We start from the raw sequence: 18,042 nt of genomic DNA on the forward strand, positions 1-18,042 counted from the left end.
AATCTTTGAACTTTTGGTATTTATCTCCTTTTGACTTTCATGTTCAACAAAAATAAATTGGCATACTTTCCAAATATTTTTGGCACTATAGCTGTTTCTTTAAGACCTTCCAAATATACAATCTTAATGCTTAAAATTTTTAAGGGAACAGGTGCATAAGGATAAAATTGCCTGCGTGCTCATCTCCAAGTTATGCATCATCTAGACTGGAAGTCCATTGCATAGCCTTCAATAATAAAACAAACATCTGAATTTCATTCTTAAACTCACAGTTGGAGTATCTTCATCGCACCAAATACAAGTGTTCAAGTAAAAGGTTCATCCACCACCTCTTTTTTAGAAAAGGTGGTAATTGTCTCCAAAAGTGGAAACAATCTTTTCCCTAATTATCAATACATATTATACAGGCGTAGCATTTTTAAAAACTCTTTTCACACCTATGAGGTGAATTTTCCAGATTTTTTTTTGCTGTGAATTTGGTGTAGAAGCACTTTATATTTTAGTACTTTCGAAGTACTTGCATGACATTAAGATGCCAATTATTTAATTGATGCAGCTGTCATATAAGTCGTATTTTGGAGGCTCCACGAGGCAATGCTCTTTTGGTTGGTGTCGGAGGGAGTGGCAAACAAAGCCTGTGTCGTTTGGCAGCATTTCTCAGCTCACTGGAGGTGTTTCAGATAACCTTACGCAAAAACTATGGAATTCCTGACCTCAGGGTAAGGTTGCTAATTATTAAACAAGACAATGACTTTTTCACTTCCAGCTCCTTACAATTTTTTTTATCTTGATGATCATTCAGGCTGATATTGCTGCTTTGTATATTAAAGTTGGAGTGAAGAATATTGGCACAGTATTCCTTCATACAGATGCTCAAATACCAGATGAACGATTCCTAGTTCTAATTAATGACATGTTGGCTTCAGGTAATAAATCATTTTAATTCAAATGTAAGTAATTCAGTTTGATACTTTCTGGTAATAGCACCACAAATTTCTGCACAAAGAGTTTGACAGGAATATTCATTCTTGGAACATTTCAGACATATGATATTTAAAATGAGCAGAGGTCACTGAATTACTGAATAGGCCTCATCAGTGGAGGTGAGGGGTCAGCCATAAAGATTAGTTATACAACATCCATTACCTCACCTTTTGTAAAATATGCAAGCCAAACATAATTTGCTGCAATCAATAAATGCTGAATGCATTTAGGAAAGACCTTTACAATATTTAGCATAGCTAATGTGTAAACCTTATTTTAAACCTTTAGAGAGTTCATTTTACAAGTTTATTTTCTCTATTGAATTTTGAGTCTACATAATTGCAAGTACAGCTTTCCTATAGATAAAAACCATGCCTATGTTTACATAACTACTCTATATATGAACTGAATCATTGAGATCTTTACCTATGTAAAAGAATTTTCTTTGTTGTTACCTCATTATTTAATTCATATGCTTTGTCGTCTCTGGGTGTCAGTTTGCCATTGATTTGAAACTGACTATCACAGTGCAGTGACATTCACTGAGATGCAAGAAAGTTACAGTTGTCTTCAATACATTGAACCTTTAAATCTATTTCAAGTGCATATTTTAAGCACATTCTATACTATTTAAACAATACTGGCACTCCTTCCTCTTCTCTATAGGCTGTCCTTTGGTTTCAAGGATACAGCAACAATTTTGTTTTAAGTATACCTTATAATGTCTCCATATTGCAGGCAATTGCTTTCACCTTCCTTACAGCACTTGTGACTTGGTTCTTGTGCCATTCCTGTTTCAAAACAGTGCTGTTATAGTTATGCCTCTTTGTTAATCACTATTTTTGCTTCATTTTATAGTGTTTTAAGAAGCTGCATTAATCCATAGCTGAGCTCTCAAGCAACCTATAGAATGTACATCATATGAAATCTGATGAATGATTCATTCATAACCACATGAATTTACCACTGCATAATGTAGAATTCCAGTGTAATGTCAAACTGGTTTCTAAAGAATTTTCAGAAGGGCAATTAAAACTTGCGAATTTATTAAAACAAGCTGAGAGACTAGTTAAGTACTTAGAAGGTATTGATCAGTACTCAACCTATCAGCTGTATGGGTGGGGCAGAGGCACTGTGACATTTAATGTACCTTGTCGACTGTATCCATTCAAATATCGTGTAACTATATGAAATTCAGAAGATTCCATGTGTGTTGCGATAATAGGGCAAAATGCAGGCTAATCTTGCCAATGGTGGTGAGACAACTTGGATGTAAAGATGCCTTTCAGCTACAATATTTGAGAATTTGTCTCCTCTATTAATACCAAGATAGAATACAAGATAATTTGTTCTGCTGTAAATGATCTATAATTGTGGCTGACGGGTCACATCGAGGTACAAGCCCAACTCTAAGTATGTGAAGTCAATTCAGCAGAAAACATATAACATGTATAACTAGTTGATATACTTAAATTTCAAAAATATTAGGCTGGCTGGTGGCACAATGACATCAGCGCCGGACTCTGGAGCGGAGGTTCCCGGGTTCGAATCCAGTCGGGGCCGCTCCCGAGTATGCTTTCCATCCATGCGGGGTTGAGTGTCGAGATCGCAACTCGACCTCGTAAAATAAAGGGAAAAATACTGCGATATGTCTGTGTGAGGAGTGACGTGTCACACAGTCTCTCTCTCGCTCTGCGCCTTGTAAAGGCATGAAAAAGACATCGTCCTGCCAACATCGCACGCAGACACACACGCACAGACACGCACGCACGCACACTGCAAAAAAATTTTTCAAGTTACTTATATGCAGATAATTATTCTCTACATTGCTGAACTACAACATATTAAACCCTTACATATAAAATTTACAGCAAGGAAAGGAGTGAGCATTTGAAATGGATGAAATCAAGACACCATTATCACAACAGTGAATACAGCTGAATCCAGAACAGGGCTGAACTGTTACTGTTTCAGTTCTGGAACAACTTTAAATGAAAAGATGGTTATGGAAGGGAGAGTCAAGAAATTATAAATCGGCAAGAACATTTAAGATTATCTACTGAGAGAAATGCTTAGGCAGTTTCTTTCTACCTCTGAGTCAGAATGTTTTGGGCTCAATCTCCATTCTAGAAACCATTGCTTAAAAATCTAGCTGGAGTATTAAACAGGTGTGCCATATTTAGAATGAGATATTAATCTGAAGCTCTAACTTCCTGTTGAGTGACACAAAAACTCCATGATAGTAACTCACAGCAAAATATTTGGTCAAGCAACTCTATAGCCCTTTTAAATAACACTCCAAAAATACAAATACTTTTCTAACATAAGAAAACTAAAACATATGAAATCACCTAATACTTTAAGAAGTTGTGAACAATTAAGAAACTCAAAAAGAAAGCGTAAGTGTCCTGTTCATTTTCTCCAACAACCATTCCTCACTAATCAAATAAATAGAAGTTTTCCTTCCATGATTCCAAGTATAAGGAAATCCTAAATTTGGTGGCTTTTCCATGGCAAAATACCTCGCAAAATCTAGACCTTTCTTTGACAGTGCTACAGTATTGACACACACTTGACTTTTAGTAGCTTTGATATTTATGCAAGTGAATGTTGTGGTAGCTATTAATGTAGATGTATACAACTGTGTTTCAGGGGATATTCCAGATTTGTTCAGATATTCCAGATTTGTTCAGTGAAGAAGAAGTGGACAATATTATTTCAACCATAAGAATGGAATTACGTGGCCTAGGATTGCTAGATACCAGAGAGAACTGCTGGCAATTCTTTATTGCCAGGATTAGACAACAATTAAAGGTCAAATGCATTGTGCCTATCACTTAATTTTAAGTACATTTTGCTTTCTTCTGTTCAATATTCATCTTAAATATGTAAATAAGCCTGAAATAAGTGGTATTATTTGTCAAAATTTTAGAGATCAATATATGTCACCAAAATAACTGTGGCTCAATTGCTGTTTTAACAAAGCTTTTTAAAAAATATTTAACCAAAGATTCTGTACTCTTTTATATTTGCATGTTCCACCTCTAAATTTTAATTACAGGATAAAATGGGAATTTTCCTATTTTAGTTATAAAGGAACCTTCAATCTTTTATTTCTAACATTTCAGTAAGATTTTGATTGGCATTCTGGTTGCATACTCTATAACAGTACTTTATACTTTATTGTCGCCAAACAATTGATAATAGAACGTAAAATCATCACAGCGATATTTGATTCTGCGCTTCCCACTCCCTGGAGTACAAATCGATAGTAAATATTAAAAATTTAAATTATAAATCATAAATAGAAAATAGAAAATGGAAGATAAGGTAGTGCAAAAAAACCGAGAGGCAGGTCCAGATATTTAGAGGGTATGGCCCAGATCTGGGTCAGGATCCGTTCAGCAGTCTTATCACAGTTTGCAAGAAGCTGTTCCCAAATCTGGCTGTACGAGTCTTCAAGCTCCTGAGCCTTCTCCCGGAGGGAAGAGGGATGAAAAGTGTGTTGGCTGGGTAGGTCGTGTCCTTGATTATCCTGGCAGCACTGCTCTGACAGCGTGCGGTGTAAAGTAAGTCCAAGGATGGAAGATTGGTTTGTGTGATGTGCTGCGCCCTGTTCACGATCTTCTGCAGCTTCTTCTGGTCTTAGACAGGACAACTTCCATACCAGGTTGTGATGCACCCCAGAAGAATGCTTTCTACGGTGCATCTATAAAAATTAGTGAGGGTTTTAGGGGTTTTAGTGAAATATTTTTGCAGGGTAATATTGAAGATATCCCTTCATGCCCTGACCAATCAAGAATCTGTCAACCTCTGCCCAATATATACATAAAGACTTGGCCTCCACTGCTGCCTGTGCTAAAGAATTCCACAGACTCACCACTCTCTGGCTAAAGAAATTCCTCCTCAATGCTGTTCTAAAGGGATGCCCCTCTATTCTGAGGCTGAATCCTCTGGTCTTAGACTCTCCCACCACAGGAAACATCCTCTCCACAGCCACTCTTTCACCATTTGGTAGGTTTCATGAGGTCACCCCTCATTCTTCTGAAATCCAGTGAATACAGGCCCAGAGCCATCAAATGCTCTTCATATGACAAGCCATTCAATCCTGGAATCATTTTCATGAACCTCCTTTGAATCCTCTCCAGTTTCAGCATATCCTTTCCATGATGAGAGGCCCAAAACTGCTCTCAATAATCCAAGTGAGGCCTTATCGGTGCTTTATAAAGTCTCAACATTACATCCTTGCTTTTATGTTGAAGTCCTCTTGAAATGAATGCTAACATCACATTTGCCTTCCTCACCACAGACTCAACCTGCAATTTCTTTAGGGAATCCTGCACAAGGACTCCCAAGTCTCTTTGCACCTCTGATTTTCATATTTTTTCTCCATTTAGAAAATAGTCAACCCTTTCGTTTCTTCTACCAAGGTGCATGACCATACACTTCCTGACAATGTATTCCATCTGCCACTTTTTTGCCTATTCTTCTCATCTGTCTAAGTCCTTCTGTAGCCTCTCTACTTCCTCAACACTACCTGCCTCTCCACTTACCTTCATATCATCTGAAAACTTTGCAACAAAGCCATCAATTTCATTATTCAAGTCATTGACATATAAAAAGAATCAGTCCTAACACAGACCCCTGTGGATCACCACTAGTCACCAGCAGCCAACCAGAAAAGGCTCCCTTTATTTCCACTCTTTGCCTTCTGCCAATTAACCACTGCCTTATCCATGCTTGTATCTTTCTTGTAACACCATGGGCTCACATGTTAAGCGGGCTCACATGTTAAGCAGCCTCACATGTGGCACCTTGTCAAAGGCCTTCTGAAAATCCAATTACACAACATCAGCTGATTCTCCTTTGTCTATCCTCCTTGTTATTTCTTCAACAAAACCCTCCCAACCATTGAGCACATCTACATGAGAAGTTGCTGCAAGAAAGCAGCATCCATTATCAAAGATCCTCACCACCCAGGCCATGCCCTTTTCTTGCTGCTGCCATCAGGCAGAAGATGCAAGTGCTTGAGGATTCACACCATCGGGTTCAAGAGCAGCTACTACCCCTCAACCATCAGGCTCTTGAACAAAAGGGATAACTGCACTCATTTAAGGACCGTTTCATCTTGTTATTTCGTGCTCATTATTTATTGCTGTATATTTATATCTGTATTTGCAGATTGTTGTCCAATGATCCTGTTTACAGTTACTGTTCTATAGACTTGCTCAGTTTGCCCGCAGAAAAAGAATCTCAAGGTTGCATGTGGTGATATTTATATACTCTGATAATAAATTTTACTCTGACTTTAACAAATTTGTCAGGCAACCATGCTGACAGCAGCCAATTTTATCACAACCCTCCAAAAGCCCCGAAACCACATCCTTAACATTCGACTCCAACCATTGATGTTGGCCGATTATCTCTCCGCATTGTATGTACCCTTCAAATTGCTTCACTATACAAGATAGCATGATGATTAAATTGCTGGGCTAGCAGCCAGAGTTCTGGGCCATTGATCCAGAGGCAGGTGTTTGAATCTTGTTGTGACAGCTGGGGAACTTGAAGCCATTAAGTAAATCTGGAATTTAAAAAAATATATAATTTCAGCAATGGTAAACAGGAAACTCTTGGATTACTGCTGTTCTTTAGTAGTGCTCTCTTTAACTGACCTACCTGCTTAGTTTGAGCTCAACTAGGGATGAACAATAAATGCTTATTCACGTGCCATAAATAAAACATATATAAAAGTCTTCCAAAAATTAAACAGATGATCATTGATGTCTGACAACTGTTACATAAACTTGATAACTTCCCCTGCCTGCAATAAGTAAAACAGCATTAATCTTTCAGGTTGTACTGTGCTTCTCCCCAGTGGGGTTTGCTCTTCGGACAAGAGCAAAGAAGTTCCCAGCTGTAGTGAACTGTACAGCCATTGACTGGTTTCACCCATGGTCCAAGCTGTTCTGGAATCTGTCAGCTATAGTTTCATTGAAAAAATTGATGGATTGCAGGTAAATTTCATGCTGCTTGTAAGATTATTTAATTCTAATTGAGTTAAGACTTTGCATTGTTGCAATATGTGGACCATATGCGATTGCCAGTCAATTCAAACATCACTTTGAGTTTGTACAATATTAATCAAAACATTTGCCAAAATATATAAAAATCAAATAAGTTTGTGATTTTTACAATGTGGAGAAGCAAGAGAAAATTTAAGTACTGAATGACTGAATTATTTTTATTGGAGTATATGTCTTCAATATATGTTCTTTTCTATGACTCTGGTGCCAGCTCAATTGTTGAATGTAAAGGGATTAAATGACAATTCATTTTTTTGGTCTTACTCTGATCTCTGCCCATTGTGTGTGTGTGTGTGTGTGAGAGAGAGAGACACACACACACATTTATTGTTGATTGTTTTCTGTATATTTGCTCAGAAGCCCTGTTAGAACCTGTGTGGTCATACAAGGATGCAATTAGCAATATCAATATGTAATTTGAGTAAGACATCTGGTGTACTCAAATTCACTTGCAATAAAAATTTGCCTTTACAATTGCTTGCTGTCGATATATACATGGTAACTTTTAGTGAAGTCTGTATAAGGGTGTTTAGTCCCTTTGAGCATCCACATCTTCCAGTCGTAACATTGTAAGACACAGTGTGCTGGTCTTTATTCCTTTCTAAGCAGATCATCTCCTTTCTTTACAGTTTATGTTTCATCTATCCTGCCCTCACTCATTCGTTCATACCCCCTGAATCCTCTCTACATCCCCCTCACAACCCATGTGCCCCTGTGCTTGGTATCTTCACCATCCTTAGACCTTCTGCTTTACGTATTCCCGCAGTTTGAAGAGTTACCTACTTCCATTCCAAACTCCAGGTTAGCTGACGAGGTCAATATGGGACTTAAAGACTCTCTCACAGAGAAGACAGGAGATGAGGAGTACCTTCCACACTTTGCACTGATGAATGGACTCACGATCCTCAGTACCACTGTGAATATTTCTTCTCTGCCTTGAGGTCTCAGTTGGATGCTGTAGTTTTCTCAAGTAGATGTAAAAATGTCTTCTTTCCTCTGTGCAGCCAGTCCCCACATTACAACTGAGAACAACTTGTAACTGATTGCAAGTTTGAAATGAACAAAAGCAGTGTGTTGGAGAGAATCACAGAAACAGGAGTGATGGGAGAGTAAGCAGGTGTAGGCTGCCAACCAGCCTCGCTGGTTGTGACAAAGTTTGTGGATGATGCGAAGAGGGGTAGGTAGTGCTGAGGAAGCAATGCGATTGCAGCAGGACTTAGACAAATTGGAAGAATGGGCAAAGAAGTGGCAGATGGAATACAGTGTTGGGAAATGTATGGTAATGCATTTTGGTAAAAGGAACAATAGTGCAGACTATTATCTAAAAGGGGAGAAGGTTCAGACATCAGAGGTGCAGGGGGACTTGGGAGTCCTCGTGCAAGACTCCCAGAAGGTTAATTTACAGGTTGAGTCTATGGTAAAGAAGACATTCATTTCAAGGGGAATAGAATATAAACACAAGGAGATAATGCTGAGCCTTTATAAGATACTAGTCAGGCCGCACTTAGAGTATTGTGAGAATATCTCAGAAAGGGTGTGTTGTCATTGGAGAGGTTCACGGTGCATGAGGATGACTCCAGCAATGAAGGGGTTAACATATGAAGACCGTTTGGCAGCTTTGGCCCTGTACTCCCTGGAATTTAGAAGAATGTGTGGGGACACAACCAACTTAGAGGAGTACACAGCATCAGTGACTGGCTACATCAGCAAGTGCATCAATGATGTCACTGTGGCCAAGACCATCACTACACGCGCTAACCAGAAGCCATGGATGACCGCGGAGGTGCGTGCGCTGCTGAGGATCCCTGACTCTGCCTTCAGAGCAGGCGACAAGGCAGCCCTAACAACAGCGAGGGCCAAACTGTCCCGGGTCATCAGAGAGACAAAGCGTGCACACAGCTAACGAATCCACAGTCACTTCCAGGACAGTGGCGACATGAGGCGCATGTGGAAGGGCATTCAGGACATCACCAATTACAAGACAACACCACCTGCCTGTGCTGGTGATGCCTTCCTCCCAGATGCGTTGAATGACTTCTACGCTCGTTTTGAGGTGGAAAATGACGTGGCGGCGAGGAAGACCACCCCTCCTCCAAATGACCAGGTGCTGTGCCTTACTGTGGCCGATGTGAGGAGAACCCTGTGCAGGGTCAACCCACGGAAGGCTGATGGACCAGACAGTATTCCTGGCAGAGTGCTTAGAGGATGTGCAGACCAGCTAGCAGTAATTCTCACTGACATCTTCAAAATCTCGCTGAGCAGTACCGTTGTTCTTATGTGCTTCAAGGCCACCACCATCGTCCCCATGCCAAGGAAGTCTTCAGTGTCCTGCCTCAACGACTACCATCCCGTCACACTCACATTCATCATCATGAAGTGTTTCAAGAGTCACATCAAGACCCTGCTGCCCCCCTCACTGGACCCCCTGCAGTTCGCGTATCATCCCAACCGTTCAAAATTGCCATCACCCTCCACCTAGACAAAAAAGACATGTACGTTCGAATGCTGTTCATAGACTTCAGTTCAGCATTCAACACAATAATTCCTCAGAAACTGATTGGAAAGCTGAGCCTACTGGGCCTGAACACCTCCCTCTGCAACTGGATCCTAGACTTCCTGACTGGGAGACCTCAGTCAGTCCGGATCGGGAGCAGCATCTCCAACATCATCACACTGAGCATGGGGGCCCCCCAGGGCTGTGTGCTCAGTCCACTACTGTTCACTCTGCTGACCCACGACTGTGCTGCAACACACAGCTCAAACCACATCATCAAGTTTGCCGATGACACGACCGTGATGGGTCTCATCAGCAAGAACAACGAGTCAGCATACAGAGAGGAGATGCAGTGGCTAACGGACCGGTGCAGAGCCAACAACCTGTCTCTGAATGTAAACAAAACAAAAGAGATGGTTGTTGACTTCAGGAGGACACGGAAAGACCATTCTCTGCTGAACATCGACGACTCCTCCGTAGAGATCGTTAAGAGCACCAAATTTCTTGGTGTTCATCTGGCGGAGAATCTCACCTGGTCCCTCAACACCAGCTCCATAGCAAAGAAAGCCCAGCAGCGTCTCCACTTTCTGCAAAGGCTGAGAAAAGTCCATCTCCCACCCCCCATCCTCACCACATTCTACAGAGGTTGTATTGAGAGCATCCTGAGCAGCTGCATCACTGCCTGGTTGGGAAATTGTGCCATCTCGGATCACAAGACCCTGCAGCGGATAGTGAGGTCAGCTGAGAAGATCATCGGGGTCTCTCTTCCCGCCATTACAGACATTTACACCACACGCTGCATCTGTAAAGCAAACAGCATTATGAAGAACCCCACGCACCCCTCATACGAACTCTTCTCCCCCCTGCCATCTGGCAAAAGGCACCAAAGCATTCGGGTTCTCACGACCAGACTATGTAATATTTTCTTCCCCCAAACCATCAGACTCCTCAATACCCAGAGCCTGGACTGACACCAACCTACTGCCCTCTACTGTGCCTATTGTCTTGTTTATTATTTATTGTAATGCCTGCACTGTTTTGTGCACCTTATGCAGTCCTGGGTAGGTCTGCAGTCTAGTGTAGTTTTTGTGTTGTTTTATGTAGTTCAATGTAGTTTTTGTATTGTATAATGTAGCACCATGGTCCTGGAAAACATCTTGTTTTTACTGTGCACTGTACCAGCAGTTATGGTCGAAATGACAATAAAAAGTGACTTGACTTGACTTGACTTAGGATCTCATTGAAACCCACCAAATGTTGAAAGGACTAGATAGGGTGGATATAGAGATGATGTTTTCGGTGGTGGGGGTATCCAGAACTAGAGGGCACAGCCTCAATATTGAGGGCTGACCCTTTAGAACAGAGGTAAGGAGGAATTTTTTTAGCCAGAGAGCAGTAAATCTGTGAAATACTCCGCCATAGACTGTGGTGCAGGCCAAGTCCACGGGTATATTTAAGGCAGAAGTGGATCATTTCCTGATCGGTCAGGGCATCAAAAGGATATGGCGAGAAGGCAGGTGTATGGGGTTGAGTGGAATCTGGGATTAGCCATGATTGAACGGCAGAGCAGACTTGATGGGCTGAATGGCCTAATTCTGCTCCAATATCTTATGGTCTTATTCAGTGAGTGAGTGAGTCTACCAGGCACTTCCAGCTCTGCTCAGTTGAACCCAGCCCCTGATTCTTGCAGCTCAGGGGTGGGGGTGGAATAGGAAATGGTGGGGCATGTTGCAGCTGCCTTTAGCATGTAGAAGCAAACAAATTCACCCCCATCCATCCCATTCGTCTACCAAAAGCTCATTCTTGCGTACAAGCTGACCATAAGTCAGGCATCCATAACCTGGGGTGGGTGTGTGGTCTTTTCTAGTGAAAGAGCTTTAAATAGGTCCTGCTTTTAGAGTATATGGTGTCAGAGTCTGGCCAGCAAAGTTGACTGAGTGTAATGGGAGTGTTAGTGACCTAGGTAAGGGCATTGACGTTAGTTTGCTTCTCTCTCCACTGGATTTGGAAGATTTTGAGGGCTGGGTTCATGATCATTCTCCAATGCCTTCCTTGAACATATTCAGAAGGATACAATACACTTTAAACTTCCTGGCAAACTTCAGAGTTTCGTACTTGGTTTGAGAACTCGTCCTCAATCAGAGTTGTGAGAATTTCATCAGTATTTGCCTTTGCTTAGACGTTGTGCAGAAGAGGACAGGCCTTACACCCAACACCTACAGAGCAGGAGTGCTTTATTATTAGCCATTTATTGGACAGTTTCACTCTCTGGCAATAAAAGTTCACAGCAAGACCATTTCTCATATCTGAGAAGCTGCCTCTCAACAAAGGCCAGAATCAATGAATCCTGAATATATGACTCACGATCCCTTCACCCAAATGTAGGCACTGTAGGCCGATAGCAGCCACTCATCCCTGTAGCAACCAGCTTGTCACAGCCTCCCAGTGGAAAGTGATGCTCACTACCATACTGTTTTCTGCCCATCACCCAATATTTAATATACACTGGTATATTACATGACATCTTTAATTTTGCTGAATACCTGCTGTATGTCACCTCACTGGAGACCTTCCGGAAGTACAAATATATAACATCTACTGGTTTCACCAATTTATTCTGATTATTATAACTGAAGGGCCTCAGATCTGTCAAATCTGATTTCCCCTTCATAGATCCATACTGCCTTGCTACCGATTCGCCGATATTAGCTTTGAGCATTATCCCTGCTATTGATGCCAGGCTCACTGTTTACTCTTTTTTGTTTTGTTAAATAAGGGGTTTAGATTTCCTTCCCTCCAATTTGTGAAAATGCACTGAAAGGTATAGAATTCGGGAAGAGTTTAACAAATGCATTTAAGGTCCCTTGAAATCAGAATTTTCTAAATTTTGGGATGCACGCATCATAGAACACTACAACACAAACAGCCCTTCAGCCCATCTAGTCCATGCCAAACCATTAATTTGCCTGGTCCCATCGACCTGCACCCAGACCATAGTCCTCCATGCCCTTCCCATCCATGTACCCATCCAAATTTCTCTTAACTGTTGGAATCAAACCTGCATGCACCACTTCTGCTGGCAGCTCATTGTGCACTCTCACCACTCTCTGAGTTAAGAAATTCCCCTCAAACATCTCGCCTTTCACACTTGACCCATGATCTCTAGTTGTAGTCTCACCCAGACTTAGAGAAAGCTGCCTGCTTATGTTTGCCCTATCTATACCCCTCATAATTCTGTGTATGTCTATCAAATCTCCCCTTAATCTTCTGTGTTCTGGGGAAGAAAGTCCTAACCAATTCAACCTTCCCCTATAACTCAGGTCCTTAAGTCCCAACAACATCCCTGTACATTTTCTCTGTACTCTTTCAACCTTGTTTACATCTTTTCTGTAGGTCGGTGACCAAAACTGTGCACAATACTCCAAATTAGGCCTCATCAATGCCTAATACAACTTGACATGACATCCCCACCTCTTGTAGTTAATATATTTATTTGTGAAGGTCAATGTGCCAAAAGCTTTCTTTACAACCCTATCTATCAGTGACCCCACTTGTAAGGAATTATGGATCCATATTCCCAGATCCCTTTGGTCCACAGCATTCCTCAGCTGGTTGGTCCTGCTGAATTGCAACACTTTGCACCTGTCTGCATTAAATTCATCTGCCATTTTTCAGCCCATTTTACCAGCTGATCCAGATCCCACTACAAGCTTTGATAGTTTCTTCACTGTCTACTACACACCCATTCTTGGTGTCATCTGCAAATTTTCTTATCCAGTTTACTACATTATCAACTAGATCTTTGATATAGATGACAGATAACATCAGACGCAGCACCGATCCCTGCAGCACACCATTAGTTACAAGCTTCCGGGCACCCACGTACAACCACTCTCTAACTTCTCCCACAATACCAATGTCTAATCAAATTTACTACCTCATCCTGAATGCCGAGCGACTGAACCCTCTTAACTAGCCTCCCAAGCGGACCTTGTCAAATGCCTTACTAAAGTCCAGGTAGACAACATCCATTACCCTGCCTTTATCCACTTTCCTGGTAACTTCCTCGAAAAACTCTATGATTCGTTAGACATGACCTACCATGCACAAATCCATACTGACTATCCTTAATTTGTCCACATCTATCCAAATACTTATTATCTAATATCCAGTTCCTTAGAATACCTTCCAATAACGTTCTTATTGATGTCAGGCTCACCACCCTATAATTTCCTGTCTCATTCTTAGAACCTATCTTAAACAATGGAGCAACGTTATCTTTCCTCCATTCCTTCAGCGTGTCATCCGTGGCGAAGGATGTTTTAAATATTTTTGTTAGGGCGCCTGCAATTTCTGCACTAGCCTCCCATGGGGTCGAGGGAACACCTTGTCAGGCCCTGGGAATTTACTCACCCTAATTTGCCCCAAGACAGCAAACACCACCTCCTCTGTATTTTGTATAGAGTTCATGTCCTCACTGCTGAATTGCCTCACATTTATAGGCTCCGAGTCCATCTCCTGAGTAAATACAGATGCAAAAAAATCCATTTAAGATCTCCCCACCTTTTTTGGCTCCACTCATAGATTACCACTCTGATAATCCAGAGGACCAATTCTGTCCCTTGTTACCATTTTGCTTTTAATACATTTGTAGAAACCCTTAGGATTCTCCTCCTCCTTGTCTGCTAGAGCAACCTCTTGTCTTTTAGTCTTTCTGATTTCCTCCTTGTGCTCTCTTGCATTTCTTGTACTCGATAAGTACCTTGTTTGTTCCTATCTGCCTATGCCTTTGATGCACCTCCTTCTTTCCCTTACCAGGGCCTCAACATTTCGCAAAAACTGAGGTTCCCTTAAACCTCTCATCCTTGCTTTTTATTTTGACAGGAACATACACCTCTGTACTCACAAAATTTTACTTTTAAGGCTTCCAAATTACTAAGTACACCTTTGCCAAAACACCTGTCCCAGTCCACACTTGTCAGATCCTTCTGATACCAATAAAATTGGCCTTTCTCCAATTTAGAATCTCACTCCGAACACCAGACCTATCCTTTTCCATAATTACTTGAAACTAATGACATTATGATCACTAGATGCAAAGTGTTCAACTACACAAACTTCGATCAGTGGCCCTTGGTCTTGATAAGTATCACTTTAAAGTCCTTTTTTTTAAAAGCTAGAGTTAATTTCTTTCAGCTCCTCATTCACTCCAGACCTATTGTCTGCTAGTTTCATAAAGATGTTTACAAAATATTTGTTAATTTCTCTGTCGTTACTTTATTCATCAATATAATTTCTCTTGTCTCAGTGTGTAAGAGAACTGCTGTAAATTTTTTGTAATCTTTTTGTATTTCTATTGAAGCTTATATATTCTGTGTTTTTTGGAAGATTGCTCTTGTATTCTGCCTTTCTTTCCTTGTCTATTTCATGTTCTTCTGTTACAGTCTGAAATCTGCACGCTTGCTTATATAGTTGACCGGTAGAACTCTCTTTTCCTCAGCTAACCTTTCTTATTTGCTGTGACTAGATTACTTCCACTTCAATGCCTCAAGGCATGACGTACTTGCTGTACTTCTCCAAACTGCCATTGCTCATTTGCTTCATGGACTCTAATGTAGTTTATAATTCACCATAGTCAATTGACACCTCATGCTTCATAGCTGGATTTGTATTGAATTATTTTTAAGCTTTAAATTAGGCCCTTTCATATTACAATCGCTATTCCCTAGGCTTCTTAACTAAAACATAATTAATTAATTGATTCTTTCTCATTGCACAATGCTGGATCTAAATTTGCTTGTTTACACATTGATTCCTCAACATGTTGACCTAGGACGATATCTTGTATTTATTTCATTAATGTGTCCCCCATAGTATTACTTTAATATGTTTTATCCTGTCCAAACTTGTATTCAGAATCCCTCATATGTGTTGCAATACTTCCTTACCTGTGCTTCTGATTTTCTGATTCATATTATCTCCTGGGGGTCTTCAGACAACTTCCACCAGTGGTTTGCAGTTTCTCTGCTTCACTCAAACTGGTTCTGTTACTTGATTTTTCTGAACTATGACCCGTTCTCTATTTTTGGCTTTAACTGGTTCTTTATTATAAAGGGCTTCTTTTGCTTGCTTTTAGAAGAGATTAGCAAAAAAAGTATCCTGAAATACTTTCTTCCACCTTGAGCACTTTGCAAACATTATTTCTATTTGGACCATTGATTCACGCATCTCATTATGAATGCTGTAATTATTCATAGCATCATAGTATCATACCTTTTAAATTTTGCTAATGTGCTTGCCTCACTTCTATTTGGGGCAGCTTATTCCAAATATATACCACTCTTTGCATGAAGAAATTGCCCTCCCATGTCACTTTGGATCTGAATTTCCTCTTGTTCCTCTTCCTGGGAACAAAACTATGTGTTTTCACCCCTGCCCATGTCACTAATGATCTTGTGTGTCTCTATCAGGTCACCCCCAACCTCCTACATTTTCCAGGGAATAAATTCCCAGTCGCTGCAACTTCTCCTTGTAACTCAGTCCCCCAAGTCCAGGCAAAATCCTGGTAAATGTTTCCTGTCCTCCTCCTAACTTAATGACATCTTTTCCAATAAGAGGGTGCCCAAAACTGTACATGACACTCCAGGTGCAACCTTACCAACGCCTTGTACAAAAGCAACACAACTTCCCAACTTCTGTACTCAGTGCTCTGTCTGAGGAAGGCCAGGATATCAAATGAGTTCTTCACCACATTATCTACCTTTGAAGTTTCTTTTAGTGAATTATGCACTTCTTCCTCTAAATCCCTCTGTTCCATAACACTCCCTGAGCCCTACCATTCATTCTGTAAGTCCTACTGTGGTTTGATCTCTCAAAATACAAAACCTCGTTTATCTGGATTAAAATTCATTTCCCATTCCTCAGCCCACATACCTACAGTAGTTGATCAAGCTCTCCTGTAATTTCACATCCAGTTCTGTTAGATGAATTGCCAACAGCAGAGATCCTAGCAGCAACCCCTGTGACACAATACTTGACAGATGCCTCCAGTCTGAGGAAGAACCCTTGACCTTTGCCCTCTGCATCCTGCCACTGAGCCAATCATGAATCTGATCTGCAATTTCCCCCTAGGTCTCATGTGATCTAAGCTTTCAGATTAGCCTACCATGAGGGATTTTGTTGAAGGTCTTCCTAAAGTCCATATAGACATCACATACTGCCTACTATTATCTGCCCTCTTGGTTACATCCTCAAAGAACTTCCAAGAAATTTGTCAGGCATTGCTTCCCACGCACAAATCTATGCTGACTGTCCCTAATTAGACCACATCTCTCCAAGTGTTTATAGATCCTGTCCTTCAGTGTCTCCTCCAGCAATTTACCCACGGCTGATGACTGACTCACTGGCCTGTAGTTTCCTGGTTTGTTTTTGCTACCCTTTTTAAACCATGGTGCCACTCTCCAGTCCTCCGTGGAAGGAAGCACAGAGAAAACAGGGTTGTTTCTCAGACTGGAGGCCTGTTTCAGTGGCCAAAGTCCATAAAGCCAACACAATGCAAACTAAAGATTAACATATGACCCTTCAAATCTTTGTAACCCATAATCTCACCAGAAGCACACTTCCTGATTAGAAATGGAATCCTTCTGTCAAATTAATTTTTAAGGGTATTGAAATTTTATCTATAATTATGACTTTTTTCTGTTGTAGTAGAATTAACAGTTGAGTTTACTTAGTATATTGCACAAGCAATAATAAAATGATAATTTAATTGGAAGTTAAGAATTTGTACCCATGACTAAATATACCAACCAAATCTTTGGCAGTTTTTAACTTCTTGATCAACTCTGCCTTTCACTTGCATAAAAATGATTGTATGTTTCATAATCTCAGAATCTGGTTTAGAAATGCAACTTACCAGACTTGGAATTTATTGATTTTTTTTCCCTCAAAGTGTATCTTTTTTTCTTGAGTACTTTGCAATAAATCCCAAATCATGGTCTTTATATCAAATGGTTAAACACATGTTTGCAGTGAAAGTTAATTCTTTATGTTCTCTTGGGTTAATTATGCACCATACAGAGCCTTTCATGCAGTAATGCATTTTATATTTTTCCCCTAAAAGAACTTAAGCTATTTTTCTTGAGTGAAGTTCCATGTTTGTTAACTTTATTTGTATTCAGATAAGGTAATTTAAATTTATGGCTTGTCAAGCTTAAATTGACCCCATATTTTTTAATAAGTCAAGAAGACTGGCAGTTAATTTATCTAAAACTGGAGCATTTTTTCCAGAACATATTGGACCGAGAGGCATGTATTAAAAGAGTTTTTTAAACACTTCTGATACAGTGTGCATTAGTGTGAAAACTGAGTTTAGAATATCCCATTAATGACGCACTGATCAGTTACCAATGGAAATAAATAATTCATGATGAAGGAAATTACTCTAATTAGCAGGCAGTTCAAGTCCTTTGATAAAACCCA

General features: G+C 40.5%; 1 protein-coding gene across 1 annotated transcript in view; it reads left to right on the forward strand.

Moving 5' to 3' along the window:
* Positions 1-18,042, forward strand: part of dnah9l (dynein, axonemal, heavy polypeptide 9 like) — a 317,674-nt gene that overhangs the window by 195,447 nt on the left and 104,185 nt on the right. The window contains 5 exon segments of the mRNA XM_063052593.1: positions 557-719; positions 803-950; positions 3,659-3,798; positions 6,838-6,940; positions 6,943-6,998. Coding sequence (XP_062908663.1) covers positions 557-719; positions 803-950; positions 3,659-3,798; positions 6,838-6,940; positions 6,943-6,998 — 610 coding nt within the window.

The sequence above is a fragment of the Mobula hypostoma genome, chromosome 6, assembly GCF_963921235.1.
Source record: "Mobula hypostoma chromosome 6, sMobHyp1.1, whole genome shotgun sequence".
Classification (NCBI taxonomy): Eukaryota; Metazoa; Chordata; class Chondrichthyes; order Myliobatiformes; family Myliobatidae; genus Mobula; species Mobula hypostoma.